The sequence below is a fragment of the Phycodurus eques genome, chromosome 23, assembly GCF_024500275.1.
Source record: "Phycodurus eques isolate BA_2022a chromosome 23, UOR_Pequ_1.1, whole genome shotgun sequence".
NCBI lineage: Eukaryota > Metazoa > Chordata > Actinopteri > Syngnathiformes > Syngnathidae > Phycodurus > Phycodurus eques.
This window is the reverse complement of record NC_084547.1, coordinates 4,939,602-4,953,099: the sequence shown is the minus strand read 5'-3', so window position 1 is coordinate 4,953,099 and position 13,498 is coordinate 4,939,602. Positions and strand designations below refer to the sequence as shown.

The 13,498-nt window shown below is 44.7% G+C and overlaps 1 protein-coding gene across 1 annotated transcript; it reads right to left on the bottom strand.

The window, feature by feature from the left end:
* Positions 1-750: 750 nt before the first annotated feature.
* Positions 751-12,571, bottom strand: mta2 (metastasis associated 1 family, member 2). Its single transcript, XM_061668832.1, has 18 exons — positions 12,385-12,571; positions 10,428-10,495; positions 8,825-8,918; positions 6,509-6,626; positions 6,334-6,397; positions 6,048-6,165; positions 5,883-5,985; positions 5,163-5,262; positions 4,899-5,087; positions 4,466-4,540; positions 4,275-4,333; positions 4,099-4,199; positions 3,591-3,730; positions 3,280-3,508; positions 3,123-3,212; positions 2,581-2,699; positions 2,367-2,509; positions 751-2,028 (listed from the first exon to the last, which is right to left on the bottom strand). Exons 1-18 carry the CDS (start codon positions 12,410-12,412, stop codon positions 1,872-1,874), a joined length of 1,995 nt encoding a protein of 664 aa, XP_061524816.1. The 5' UTR covers positions 12,413-12,571; the 3' UTR covers positions 751-1,871.
* Positions 12,572-13,498: the final 927 nt, after the last annotated feature.

Genomic DNA, 13,498 nt, shown 5'->3' with positions numbered 1-13,498 from the left:
AGGGCAAAGTTTATAAAACAGTAGTGAGGCCAGCCATGACGGAAGGATCAGAGACAGTGGAACTGAAGAGACGATAGGAAGCAGAGCTGGAGGTGGCGGAAACGAAGATGTTGAGGTTTGCTCTCGGAGTGACCAGGTTGGATAAAATTAGAAATGAGCTCATCAGAGGGACGGCCGAGGTTCGATGTTTTGGAGACGTTAGAGAGAGCAGACTTGGGTGGTTTGGACACGTCCAGAGAAATAGTGAGTATATTGGTAGAAGGATGATGAGGATGGAGCTGCCAGGCAAGAGAGCGAGAGGAAGACCAAAGAGAAGGTTGGTGGATGTCGTGAGAGAAGACATGAAGAAGATGAGGGCAGTTGGTGTGAGAGAGGAGAATGCAGGAGATAGGCTTACATGGAAAAGGCTGACGCGCTGTGGCGACCCCTAAAGGGACAAGCTCAAAGGAAAAGAAGATATTTCAAACAAGTCACTCACAAATACAAGCGTCGGCCGAACGTAGGTATGCACTTTTTCAATCAACTCATTCAATTGAGGTGGGTTAGTAGGATTAACGAAGAGAAGAAGAAGAGTAGGGATCAAGGATGGTAAAGAAATAAAGGACAGAAGAAATTAAAGGATGAATAAATGAAAGAAAAGAAAGGAGGGATGGCAGAAGGTTGGAAGGAAACATGGATGTGAGTGGAAGGAAGGAAAGTAGCATGGTAGAAAGGAAGGAAAACAATACCTTGAACTGCTTGACCACAAAGGAAAAAAAAAAAAAAAAACTTTATTTCTTTTCTTATCAAGAGACATTACAGGATACAGAGACGCAGGAATAAAAAAACACTTGAGAAAAAGTTTGTCGCATATTTCTCTCGCTGCCATTACAAAAAGTACAATTGAATGTTCACATGATCGGCCCCCCCCCACCAAATGAAGTAGAGCCAGCCATGTTTCCCTCACGTACATTTGCCACGATCATGGGGCTCAGTGATGCACTTCAGTTTGGGAACAAAGAAAAGGTTTCCAATATCCCAGTCATTTAATTGCCTTTTCTTTACACTGACTACTATTTGCTACAATTATTTTTGTGTTGAGAACAATAAAGCCCACATTGGGCTTTTGAAAACAAAATCCTTGCAACCCTCAAGTGCCGTGGAACTCGGAAATTATGATGATCCAATTATGCTTTTATTAAAAAGGTATTGGGGGGGGGGGGGGGGGGGTTTAAAATGGGATAGTGAATGAGAGTTGAGGGTCTTGAACAATTTAGTGGCGGCACTAACTGTTCAAGCAAGCACAAAACAAGCCCGTGTATGTGTGTTTAATTTTACAGTTCAGCTTTATGATTTCATATTGGACAAAATGGGTGTAGAAACACAAAACATTCTGGATATTTGGCTGGATTTTTGGGGAATAATTTTTAAAAAAGCATAAAAGTTGTTTTGTGCTTGCCTGTGTTTGTGACATCCAAAAATGGAAGTGTCAAAGTGCAGGACTTCATTATTAAAAACCAGGTGACAGGAAGATGCGGGGTGGGGAGTTGAAACCGCCAAAAACCAGTTTGAGTTGTTAAAGCTTCAGCCCTCCATTTTGGGCACCTACAGCGACGACACACACATTTACACGTCATGTGCTTCATCGTTTAAAAACGTTTCAGGGAGGAGAAGAGAAAATATCTCTGCCTTAAATTACACATTTAAAAGTAGGTGGCGTTAAAAAATAATTCAGGACCTGGAATAAAATCCTACAAAGCCTGAGCTGTTGTGTGAATGTCAGTGTGTGTTGGAAATATTAATTGGTGGGGGACAACAAAAAATGGGGAAATAAAAGACGAGGCTATGGACACAGAGCCCCGTCCCGTTAAAAGAAACGCCCCCCTCGCCATTCAATCCTCGAGGACGATGGGCTCGCTGGTGCTGGAGGGGAGCAGGGGAACGGCCAGCGGGCGAGGGGGCGGCGGCGGCAGCTTGATCCGGACAGGAAGGTGAGGTTTCCGAGCGGCCCGGCGCATCTCGGACTGAGTCAGATGTTTCCTCAGAGCCCTGCAAAGAAAAACAACACGTTTGTCGATACGGCGCATCCGCAAAGTAGTCACGGCGCTTTCGGCTTTTACATAAGAAAATTGGGGGGGGGGGGGGAGATCAACTGCTGTAAATACGAGGCCCCGACCGACACACATTTTTTTAAGCCGCTGCCAATTCCAATATTTGACAGAATAAAGTTCTGATAACAAATTATATTCTACATTCTTTTATTCCATAGTTTCTGTGTGATTTTTATTACTTCAATTGTGGTTCAATGTGTAAATGTATGAAAAAATAAAATCTGACAAGGGCTAACATCGCCCGGCCCTTGCAAATACGTTCCAGATCCACAATACCTGGTGTCCTTGGTGGCCACGAACACAACAGGGTTAGGTGCTTCTCCCTGGCTGACCTTCTGACGCTTGATGACGGACTGGGAGGTGGTCCTCATGCCCGAAGTGTACGACCTGCCGTTGGCCGAGTAGGGCATTCCTGTGGCCTGTCAAGAGCAGAAGTGCCGTTTTAGTTGAATTTCGTCGGCGTCGGCTGTGACCGCGCGAGGACACTCACGCCGTCGAAGCCCCTCTTTCCCAGCAGGCCCGGGCCCACCCGAGGCTGGCTGGCCTGGTTCCTGTTGATGGGCGTCGGGGGTCCCCTGGACGCCTTCAGCTTGAGAGGAGCCGAGATGGCTGCGGAGAACGTGGAGGTTGTGGACTGAGACTGGAGAAGGCTCACACTAGGGCTGGCCTATTTCTGATTATATTAATATATACCTGTGAGTTATGTTGTACGCTCTGTTTGTATGAGTTGCTGCGTTACATTTCCACTCGTTTGAAAGGTTTATAATTATCATCACATCTATGCTAATTTAAGTCAGCCCATCTATGACATTTTGCATTATATGCTAGCATTGGCTAGTAGACTTTCGTTAGACGAATTTATATGTTTGGGCTAAACATTATGATGTTAGGGGGGGAAAAAAGAAAAAAAAAAAAAGTTTAATTCATTAGTCTCCAATTTCTTGAAAGCGGGAGAGTGAGAACAGAGGCAATTTGCCCATGTAAGTCAGACACAGCAGAAAAAGAAGAAGACAAGAACACGGCTACTCTTACCTAAATCCTTCACAATGTTTGCCAGCGACGGCCGGGGGACCAACTTGCTCTTTAGAGGAGTTTTTGTCGCTTTGGGCAACCGGATCATACCTGAAGAGAGCGGAGTCAAATGTGGGTTCGAAACCTCGAGGCCGACAGACAGGACGCGCCTACGTACACTCAGCTTTGACGGCGTTGGCGTTGATGGAGGCGTACGGCCGGCGCGCTGCCCGCCGAGGCTGCAGGATGTCCTGGCAGACCCGCCGGGCCACGCGCGTTAGCTTGGTAGTCTGCAGGATGAACGTCTGGCGGTTCTTGGCCAGTAGCTTGGCGCGGCCCTCGTTGCGGGTAAACGGCGACAGGCCTTGGACCTCCTGGCGGGTCATGTGGCTGCGGGGCCCCGATTCCTGGGGTGGAGGAAGACGGCCGACAGTTCAATTGACGAGTCGCGGACAGATACCGGAAGAAACCACGAGGGACGAGACGTACAGAGCCAATTCTCGCGGCGCCCTCGAGCTGCGTAGGGGTCTTCAAGCCGCCGTACTTTTTCCAGTAGATCCAGCAGGAGGCACACAGTCGGCATTGCATGTTGGGGGGCCCCCAGGCGTACCACTGAGGCGACTGGGCCGCTGGGTTGAGACCGCACAGTCGTGAATTGAAACTCAAAAACCAAGGCGTCAAGCAGACCTAATCCCTGCATTTGTTCTTTCCATTCCAAATGACTTCAACATCCTTATTTTCAGTCCTCTTTCACCCACTGAATAATGATATGCGAGGAACTGTGATGCTAACAAGCTAATGTCTCTTTACTAATGCTCATTCTGCAAATTCCTGTTCAAGTAAACCCAACCTATCAAACAATAAACCCAAACTCAGTCCTGTGATTCCTATTTTTGATGAGCATAACATTGAATTTTGCACAACCATTAGTTTTTCAATTGTCAAATGAAAAAGAAAAGGATGAAAGATGAGATAAGGATTAGACCCAATGCCTTACTGTGACAACTCTCGCAGTTGAGTCCTTTCTGGAAGCCCGCAGCCCCGTTCATGCCGGGCTTGCTGCCCGGCACCATGATCTGGTTGGGGTTGGGTTTGGTGCTGGTCGAAAGGGGGGGACAACAAAAGTTCCTTTAGGAGTTCCCCAGTGATGGTGCAGTGACTAGTAATACTCACTAGGTGGGGATGTAGACCTGCTTCAGTTTACTGTCCGCCTCCGCTGCCTTTAGTCGTTTCTGAGATTACCAGCCCGAGAAATGATATTTGGGGGGTAATTGTGGTCACAATATAAATATAACATCAGCACTAATTTGTGGCTATAAAATACAAATTGGTGACCACAAAACATAAATTGTGATGGTGTTTACCTGCTGGATGTAGCGGTCTGTAGTTTTCCACATGTAGTAGAACTGGACCACACTGGCTAAAGACTTCCAAGGGAGCTACAAATGGGAAGGCGACCATTTAATAAATGTATATCATCAAAGCAGTGTGTACACACATACACACACACACACACACACATCAAAACTGTATTTTCCTTCCTTTTGAATCAAGGTCAGCAAAGGCCAAACTCTGAGGTCTCTGAAAGATTCTGATCAATTATCCGGTGGTGTGCTTTGTGTTCAGAGTGAGCTCAAAAGTGTTCTCTGTCAACAAAAGTGTTCTCTGTCAACTGACTGTCTGTTGTCGTACTAGAGTGGCTCCAATTACCGGAGACAAATTCCGTGTGTGTTTTTTGAACATACTTGGCAAATAAAGATGATTCTGATTCTGATCTTTCCTCGGCGATCTGCTTACAAAGTCCTGACGGATGTCATTGAAGTCTTTGCCGTATTTCTCCAACGCTTCTTCAAACAACATAGCCTCGGAGGCGCTCCACTCCTCCATCTCGTCGCGACAGAGCACGGGACCCCCCTGGGGCACCAGCGTGGCCATGGCTTGGGCCAGGTCGTAATTGTTCTTTTGCAGCGTGTCCATGGCATGGAACTTCACACAAAAGATGTACAAGAGTGAGGAGCTATCCCGTGTTTGATTATTTAAGAACGTGTGTGGATGTCTCACCAGCGTGATGTCTCGCGAGGCCGCCGCCGCGCTCATGTGCAGGCTCGGCTGCCGAATGGAGCTGCTGCAGTCCAGGGCTCGAGCGAACGTCCCGACAGCTCTGTGGAAAGCGCACCGTAAGACTATCAGTACTTCCATTACTGTTCATGTGAGTGAGTCGTTTCCAATTCATTTTTTCACAATTCACAATTTAATGACAATGCGAGTTTTTTGTTGTTGTGGGAGATTTGTACAATTAATCGATTAACAAATTCATCGGCACATATTTGGGTAATCCTGTAGAGATCTTGTTTGATTTTAAATTCTTGGAATTTCAGCTTCTCAACTGTAAATATTCTCTTTCTGCAGTCCTCCATGAAAGCAAACGGATTATGTTTGCGTTTAATCAAAATAAGACATTTGCAAACACGTGCTTTACGATTTTCTGCGATGTTAGGGACCAAAGCAATAACTGAATCATAATCAATTCATTGACAGACTAATTGATTATTAAAATAATCGTTGTGGGATCATATTTCAAAAAGACTTGAGGCAGTCATTGCTACAAGATGCAAGTATTGAGCAAAGGTTGTGGATACTTATGAGCATATGATCTTCGTATTTTCTTTTAAATACATTTACAAAAAGTTCAATATAACTTTTTCCATTTCCATTTTGGGGTCTTGTGTGTAGATTTTGGAGGTCAAAATGAATTGCAGTGCAAAATGCGTCGGTTGTTACCTTGCCACCACCAGGAACTGGTCAATCTGGGGGTCTTTGAGTTGGTTGTCGGGGTCCCACACCTTGGTCTCCAGCTTCTCCTGGATCCGGCTGTCCAATTCACCTGGGATTAGAAGGCATTGGCGTCAGTTGAGTACAACGGGGCGGATGCATTTCCCTACTCACCCTCCGTTAGCTTGTCAGGGACCTCTGCCTGGTACTTGGAGCCCACTCGGATCTCTCCCTGGTCGGCCAACAGGGTCTTTTGGACCGGGTCGAACACCAGCGAATAGAAGAAACAGTCCTGAGAAGAACAAACGACACGGATGGTGATCACGATGAAAAGTGCTACGTCGGCCTAGGCGCATATGGTAGAATTTGGTCAGTTGAATAAATAGCAGGAAAGCTTTATGTTTTCTCCCTAAAACAGGGTTGCGATGTGAAATGAAGCTGAAGATCTCAAAAGTCTCACCTCTTTCTCTAGGTATCCTGCTAAGACATCCGTTTCATTGAGGAGGGTGACATTACATTTGCCCCTGGGTAGACAGTGAGTGGCAGTCGTGAACACATGAAAACAAATGTACAATTTTCCTAACGGCGGTGGATCGAGCAAACAAATTCATTTAAAATGCAACAACTTGTATTACCTGATATGAGTGGCGGGTAGCGATTCAAACTGTCGCGAGAGGAAGAGTTCTCTGTGTTTGAGTTGGTGCTTCTGCTGTTCTGCCAGCGCCGGCTGCTTGGACTCCTCCTCGAATTCCCCTGCGACCACAAATATGATTGGGAAATTCGCACACTCCGACAACTCGGCACAACGGGGAACCTTCAAAATTCATTTCTACTTTTGTACATTACAGTCTGTACTTTTACTGAAGTAGAGGTCTCACTTTTGTACACAAGCATCTCTACTTCTACTTAAGTACAGAGTGTAAGTAGGTTTGCCACCGCTGCTATAATGAGAGCTGTCTCTCATATCTTCGGAAGAATCAATTAACTGAGTTGAAAACAACGTCATCTGTTAAGCATTAGTACCAGTTGACATTCACCAGTTGTATGGGTCTCTGCGCGTGTTTGTTTGGCGACACGATTGCGCATTCCTAATTTTCAGGCGGCCCAGCAGTTTGTTGCAAGCCGAAGGGGGCGGCACTATCATCGCTCCATCTCTGGGAGGACTCCGCCCCTGCGCTCTGCCACAGGAAACCCTGTCAGTGAGGGCAAGAGAGCGAGGGCGCGCGCAAGAGAGGCTGCGCGCACACATTGGGGGAGGGATGCAACCCTGGGCTACACCCCTTTCCTGTTAACCTCTAAACCCTCTAAACACGTCCTCCCCCTGTCCGGCTTGTCCCTGCCAGACAATGTCGGAAACCCTGTGTACCAAACCTGAGGCGCCCATCCCCCGTTACCCCCCAACATGCATCCCAACGCGCAACACGCACACACGCAGAGCAACAAATTCCATCTTAAGGAAAGACTTGCTTTTGCGCTAAAAGAAAAGACACACTCTCCAGAATGAACACATTAGTTGCCGGGGCACCGGGGACACATGAAGGGCCGTTTGTTCTGCCATATGCGCGTGTGTGGAGAGAGCAGATAGGAACCTATATTATGATTATTTCTTATGGACGACCACACTGACTGGTACGAGTAGGAGGCCAACAAGTACCAAATTTGGTATTTTTGGACCGATATTGTCGACAATGTCCTGATGTGACCGGCGTACAGTACGACGGGCTAACTGCAGCGCCTCTATTTTTGAGGTGGGCACGTCTTTGTCTGAGGCAGCGCATCCAGGAGGGGAGGGAGGGCTTGCTAATGAGTGAATGTGATCAGACTCCGGTGGGCTGTGTGTCATGAGCAGTGCCCAGCCTAGCTTCTTATAGCACACGTGAGACAAAAGAGCGGGCTTATCCTTGGATGTGGGTTGTAGACAGTAAACCCTCACCGGTTCACGAATCACCTATTTGCAAGTTTTTCTGTTAAACATAAATACAACTATTTGCTGAAAAGCACACATTCACGCCTAACCAGTCTATTTCTGTGCCCTTTATTTAACGTTAGTCACTGGCTGATAGACAGCCAGCTTGACAGTAAACAGCTGCGTGATGGAAGATTGCAGTAGAAGTGCACCGGGAGACTTGTTGGGACATGAAGAGACTTGTAGGGACTTTTAAGGACTGAAGAGACTTGTCAGGACTTGTAGGGACACGCAATGACTTAAGGATGTGAAGAGACATGACTTAAGACAGTAGGGACATGAAGAGACTTGTCAGGAAAAGACCTGAAGGAACTTGAGACTTGTAGGCACATGACTTAAGGACATGAAAAGATTTGTCAGTACATGACCTGAAGGAACATGGACACTTGTTGGGACTTTTAGGGACTGTAGAGACTTGTCGGGACTTGTAAGGACATGACTTTCAAACTGCCAGGCCTCCATGTTTACATGGATATTTGAATTCAACAGCCATCAATGGCAGTAAATGAGTTAAGAACGTAGGCTTATTGTGACACGATTTGAAGGAACATGAAAAGACCTGAAGGACATGACTAAGGACATAAAAAGAATTGTAGGGACGTGACTTGAATGTACATAAGAATAAAGAATGTATGCGTGATTTATACATACAATGTATGATGTATTACATAATACATATGACATACATACAATGTATGTCATATATAATATGACATACATTGTATGTAATAAAATACAATGTATGTAATACAATGTAACCATGAGAAAATTGCAAACAGGAGAGGAGTAATTGGTCCTTTTACAGGTTGTACATACACCCCGGTGTCCGAGGACAAAATTAAATTGCGTTTTGGAAAAACAGATCATAGATTGGAGTATATTTAAACTATTAGTACAAGTAATTCTAAACATTTTTGCAGGGGATGTCTACACTGGGTCTTGGTCTCTAACCGACACCAATAGCATTGCGATGGGTGGCACTTACTTGCATTGCTGTCGGCGAGAGTGTTGAGGTTGCCCGAGATATCTCGTCTCCTGAAGAGACACACCACCTTGGCCTCCACGTTCCCATTAGCTGTCTGCAGAAAAAACACAAAAACTAGCGCCTCAGGCCATCATATCTCACAATTGTTTCCACTGAGATAGTCACGAGGGTCTCTTGCAGAAACGCTGGACAGCCCGACTCAAACTTGTGCGCTAAATTATGTTCCTTAGATGGTGGCTTTTGTTCTGATAGCCGCCGTTTAACGCAGTGCACTCACTGCTTGCAGTTGGACAACTTGTTGTATATGCATTTGCTTTTATTTTGCTTTGGTTTACTCTGGTGTCTGCAGCCAGGTCACCTTGGCAAATGAGAATCTGTTCTCCATTGCCTTACCCGGATAAATAAAGGGTAAATAAAATTAAATAAATGAAATATGTCAGAGAGGCACTAAGTTTAGCCTGGGTTGTTTGCAGAAGTCACAGAGAATCTTCACCCGATGCAAACACGCACTTCTGAAAAAACTTTTTCAAAATCAAATCATCTGTAAGCCATTGAAACTAAAATATAGACCATTAGAAACATTTTGAGGGGGGCATCAATTACTTGTGTTTTCTCTCAACCCCCATCCTCCGCAGGGCACATAGAAACAAACAACCATTCGCACTCACATTCACACCTACGGGCAATTTAGAGTCTTCAATCAACCTACCACGCATGTTTTTGGGATGTGGGAGGAAACCGGAGTGCCCGGAGAAAACCCACGCAGGCACGGGGGGGAACATGCAAACTCCCCTCAGGCGAGGTCGGGATTTGAACCCCGGTCCCCAGAACTGTGAGGCAGATGTGCTAACCAGTGGGTCACCGTGTCGACTATCCAATTCCAACCTACATTTTTTTTTAAAGAAAAATCAGTAGATTCTGTGTTGTGAACCTATACCATGAGTTTCACTTACTGAATTGAACTTCTGTAATTAATATTGTATATTCTACTATTTTAACCCAGTGATTCCCAACGAGCTGCGGTAAATTATCCAATTTAAATTTATTATTTACAAATAATATATATCTTTGTGCATGTATCTATGCCTCTGTCTTCTGGTGACAGGAAGAAGGATTATATGTTATTCAACTAGATTCCAGAAGCTCCAGTTAAACTGTGTCTCCACCTGTTGCCATTCACACAACAGAATAATAGCTTTTGGAAAACAGGCCCAAATTTCAGAGCAAAGTTAGTACATTTGTGGGTAAATTGACATTATTATGTCAGTGTACTGCATATACTTTTTGTAACTTTGTTGTTTGGCAGTGTGCCGCGAATTTTTCTCTAATGATGAACGTATGCCTTGGCTCAATGAAGGTTGCCATTCATGTTGCACTATGGCAAAGCAAAAGCAGCCATTAGCCCTCCGGTGTGAGTGTGTTACATAAAGGATGCTCCTTCATCTTTGACTGGGCAAAAAAAATCTGCTGCTGCCGCTGGGGTGTTACATAAGGACGCTCGTGTGCCAGTGTTGGGTCACTACGACACATAAGAGAGCGGTCTGCGTCGCGACGAGGTCAAACCGAGTAAAAGTAAGGGGTGGGGGAAGCGAGACCGCCGCACCTTGTTGAGCTCTTCTATCCTGCGGATCAGGTACGGGTTGCTGGAGGAGTTCTCGAAGTACACGTAATCTGGAAGGAGAAAACCACGACAGAGATTACGTCGACACGCATTGAATAGCATCCCTAAGCCTTGCCACGGCGATCTTGCAAATCTCCATGCGGTCCACATGAGCACCAACATAATTAACATCTAACAAATATCTCCAAGTTGTGTTAGATAACTAGAAAAGGACTTGGTGTGCACGTTGTGTTATAGACATCTGAAGCGACGGGACAATTATGTGCCCCCCATCCAGAAATGCCCAGAAGGCGCTCGCGCTAATTTGCATGTAGCTGTTGCGTCTCCAAAATGGGAAACCAAAACAAGCCGGGAAACAGATACAAACAGAAGCACAGAAAATAAAGACTCAGAAACGTTCTGCACATAACGCTTTTCAATGACGAGCACTGTCCTTGACACCAAAATGTTAGTATGAATCACTAAGGTTACACTGCAAAACTTAACCAAGATGAAACATCTCAAATCAAGGCAAAAAATATGCTTGTTCTTTGTCTTGCTAATGAGTGCCAAGAAAATATTTCTTCTTACCAAGCATTTTTTTCCTAAAAATCTTAAGGTATTGTACATTTGTTATTGCAACGTTAATAGTGGTTATGAGTAACTTTAGCTTATGTGATTATGTACTGCCACTCGGCAGTGTTGTATCGAAATAAAGTAGTACAATGGGGTTTACATTAGGGCTGGGCGCTGTATTTGGCAACTTTTCCGACATCTCTCGAAACTATTTAACAACAACAACAACAAACATTTTTTAGAAGCGGCACACAATTTTAATTCCCGCAAAACAAAGTATGAGCGGAATCATTTTCAGTTTGTTTTTGGATGACAAGGAAGGAGCTTGGTGGAAGGCAATCGTGAAGACAGTGGCCATTTATACTTGCTATGTCATTTATTCACATGGTGGAAACTTTTGACCCGAGGTGTGTGCTTTTAAGCTTCAAAATGTTGCTGAGGCTGTCTTGCCACACCTGGACAACCCTACATGGAAAAAAGAGCATTGTTTAAGATTGGAATAAATAAAGCTTGCTAAGTAAGCACTTCTGCACCACGCTCCCAACCACCGTATATACACAGTTTGGAAATTGCGTATTCAACCTGGCGCCAAGGAACTACGTTTATGTGGGCTGAGGAGTTTCATTTCGACCCAAGTCTTGCTTTTTCACAATATTTTTACTTCTATGGTCAATTTTCAACTTCTTTTAGGCAATGACATTAATTACTCGTAGACTTTCACTACTCAATAAATGCTTTCTTTTTATTTTTGCAAGTGTCGCATGGACGTCTGACTTGTGAGTGGATCAGAACTCTTGATGTTCTCGTCTCTCGTGAGCAACACTTCAAACGAGCTGCAGCAACTGCCAAAAAATAGCCCGTTTCTGTTTTGCTTTCTCAACGCGAAGCTAATGCTAACTAGCATAGTGTACTGGACGTGAATGTAAAGACTCCACTTGAGGCCCAATGTTATCATGAAACAAAAGAGGGACAAACTCTAGCGCTAATACGCCGAATGTTGTGTTCTAAACCGAGGGAGCACAGCCGGTAACTTTATTGGCGGACAACCATGTCACTATAGAATTGGAAAGTTGACCTTCCACTTACGCGCACTTTATGGGTGTAAAATTGTCCCTTGGGTGGGAATATGACCACAAAAGCGGCTTTGTAACTCCTAGCTAAAGGGTTGCATGACTTAAATAGTTGACTAGGAACGAAGTAGACGTACGCACGGTTAGCCTAGCAGGATTAGCGGCTAGCTCAGTTAGCGTGTGGCTAAGCTAATGAAGCCCGAAGGAACAACCACGCTTGAGGGGGGTGGTGGAGGGGAGTTATAAAAATAAATAAATAAATAAATAAAATTATTTAAAAAAAAAAAAAAAAAAAGGAAAATAAGACAATTTACCTCCCACTCGATACATGTTAGCAGCCATTCTTTAGTAATGAGATCCAGGGTACTGAGAACAGGTCGACTGCGATACTGTTTTTAGTCCATTTATAGACGCCCGCGTCGCGAGACAAAGCCGGCCGGCTCCGAGGCACAACAAGCCGAGTGAGTGGTAGGTTTATTTATTTAAAAAAAAAAAAAAAAAAAATTAAAAAAAAAAAAAAAAAAAGTTGAAAGTTTCCGTCACGAAACGCTCCTACAAAACATTGGTCTTGAATTCGCTCCCTCGCGACAATCTTGTCCTCTTCCTCCTCCTCCTCCTCCTCCACCTCCTCCTGCTTACTCGCTCATTCACACGTCTTTTCCTCTCATCATCCTCCTCCTCCTCCTCCTCCTCCTCCTTCTTCTTCTTCTTCTTCTTCTTCTTCTTCTTCGTCGTCTTCACCTCCGCTCGGTGACAGACGCGCTTCGTCATCTTCGGAAATGTTCGGCGGATTTCGGAAACTTTCCCAAACGAGGCAGATTTGACAAACGAAAGAGTACTGTCAGAAAAAAACATAAAAAAATATAACGTGTTTTTAAACGATCATTTATACCTTTTTTATGAATACATCTGTAAAAAAAAAAAAACATCCTATGGGCTCTATCAGTGGCGAGGCTAGCCCTATTTCGAGTCAGCTTGAACCCACCCAAAACTTGCCTTAGGCCACCCTATGAATTCGTCCTCAAATTAATTTTATTATTTATTGATTTTTTTATTTTAGAAAAAAAAATTCTGTGATGATAACACAGCACGCGCTTTGGCAATGACAAAAAAAGTAAACCTCATGAAAATCGGTTGAGATATTAGCAAGTTATGTGAATTTCAATGTCCATGCATTGCCTTGGAGGGGAACATCGACCTTCCCAACATGGCCGCCACGTAGGCACGTTCGTTAGTTATGGTCATATGCATGATAAGAACCGCTCCACATATTTCCAGCTGTTCACGCTAATCACCAGCCAATGCTTGATGTACGTCGCTGACGCAATCTATGAAACGACAGCTGACCACACAGCTTCAATGCCTCCTACTGAATTGTCAAGTGTCGACACTGACTCGGCAGGGGCTTGTAATGGTGCGTACTGCGTA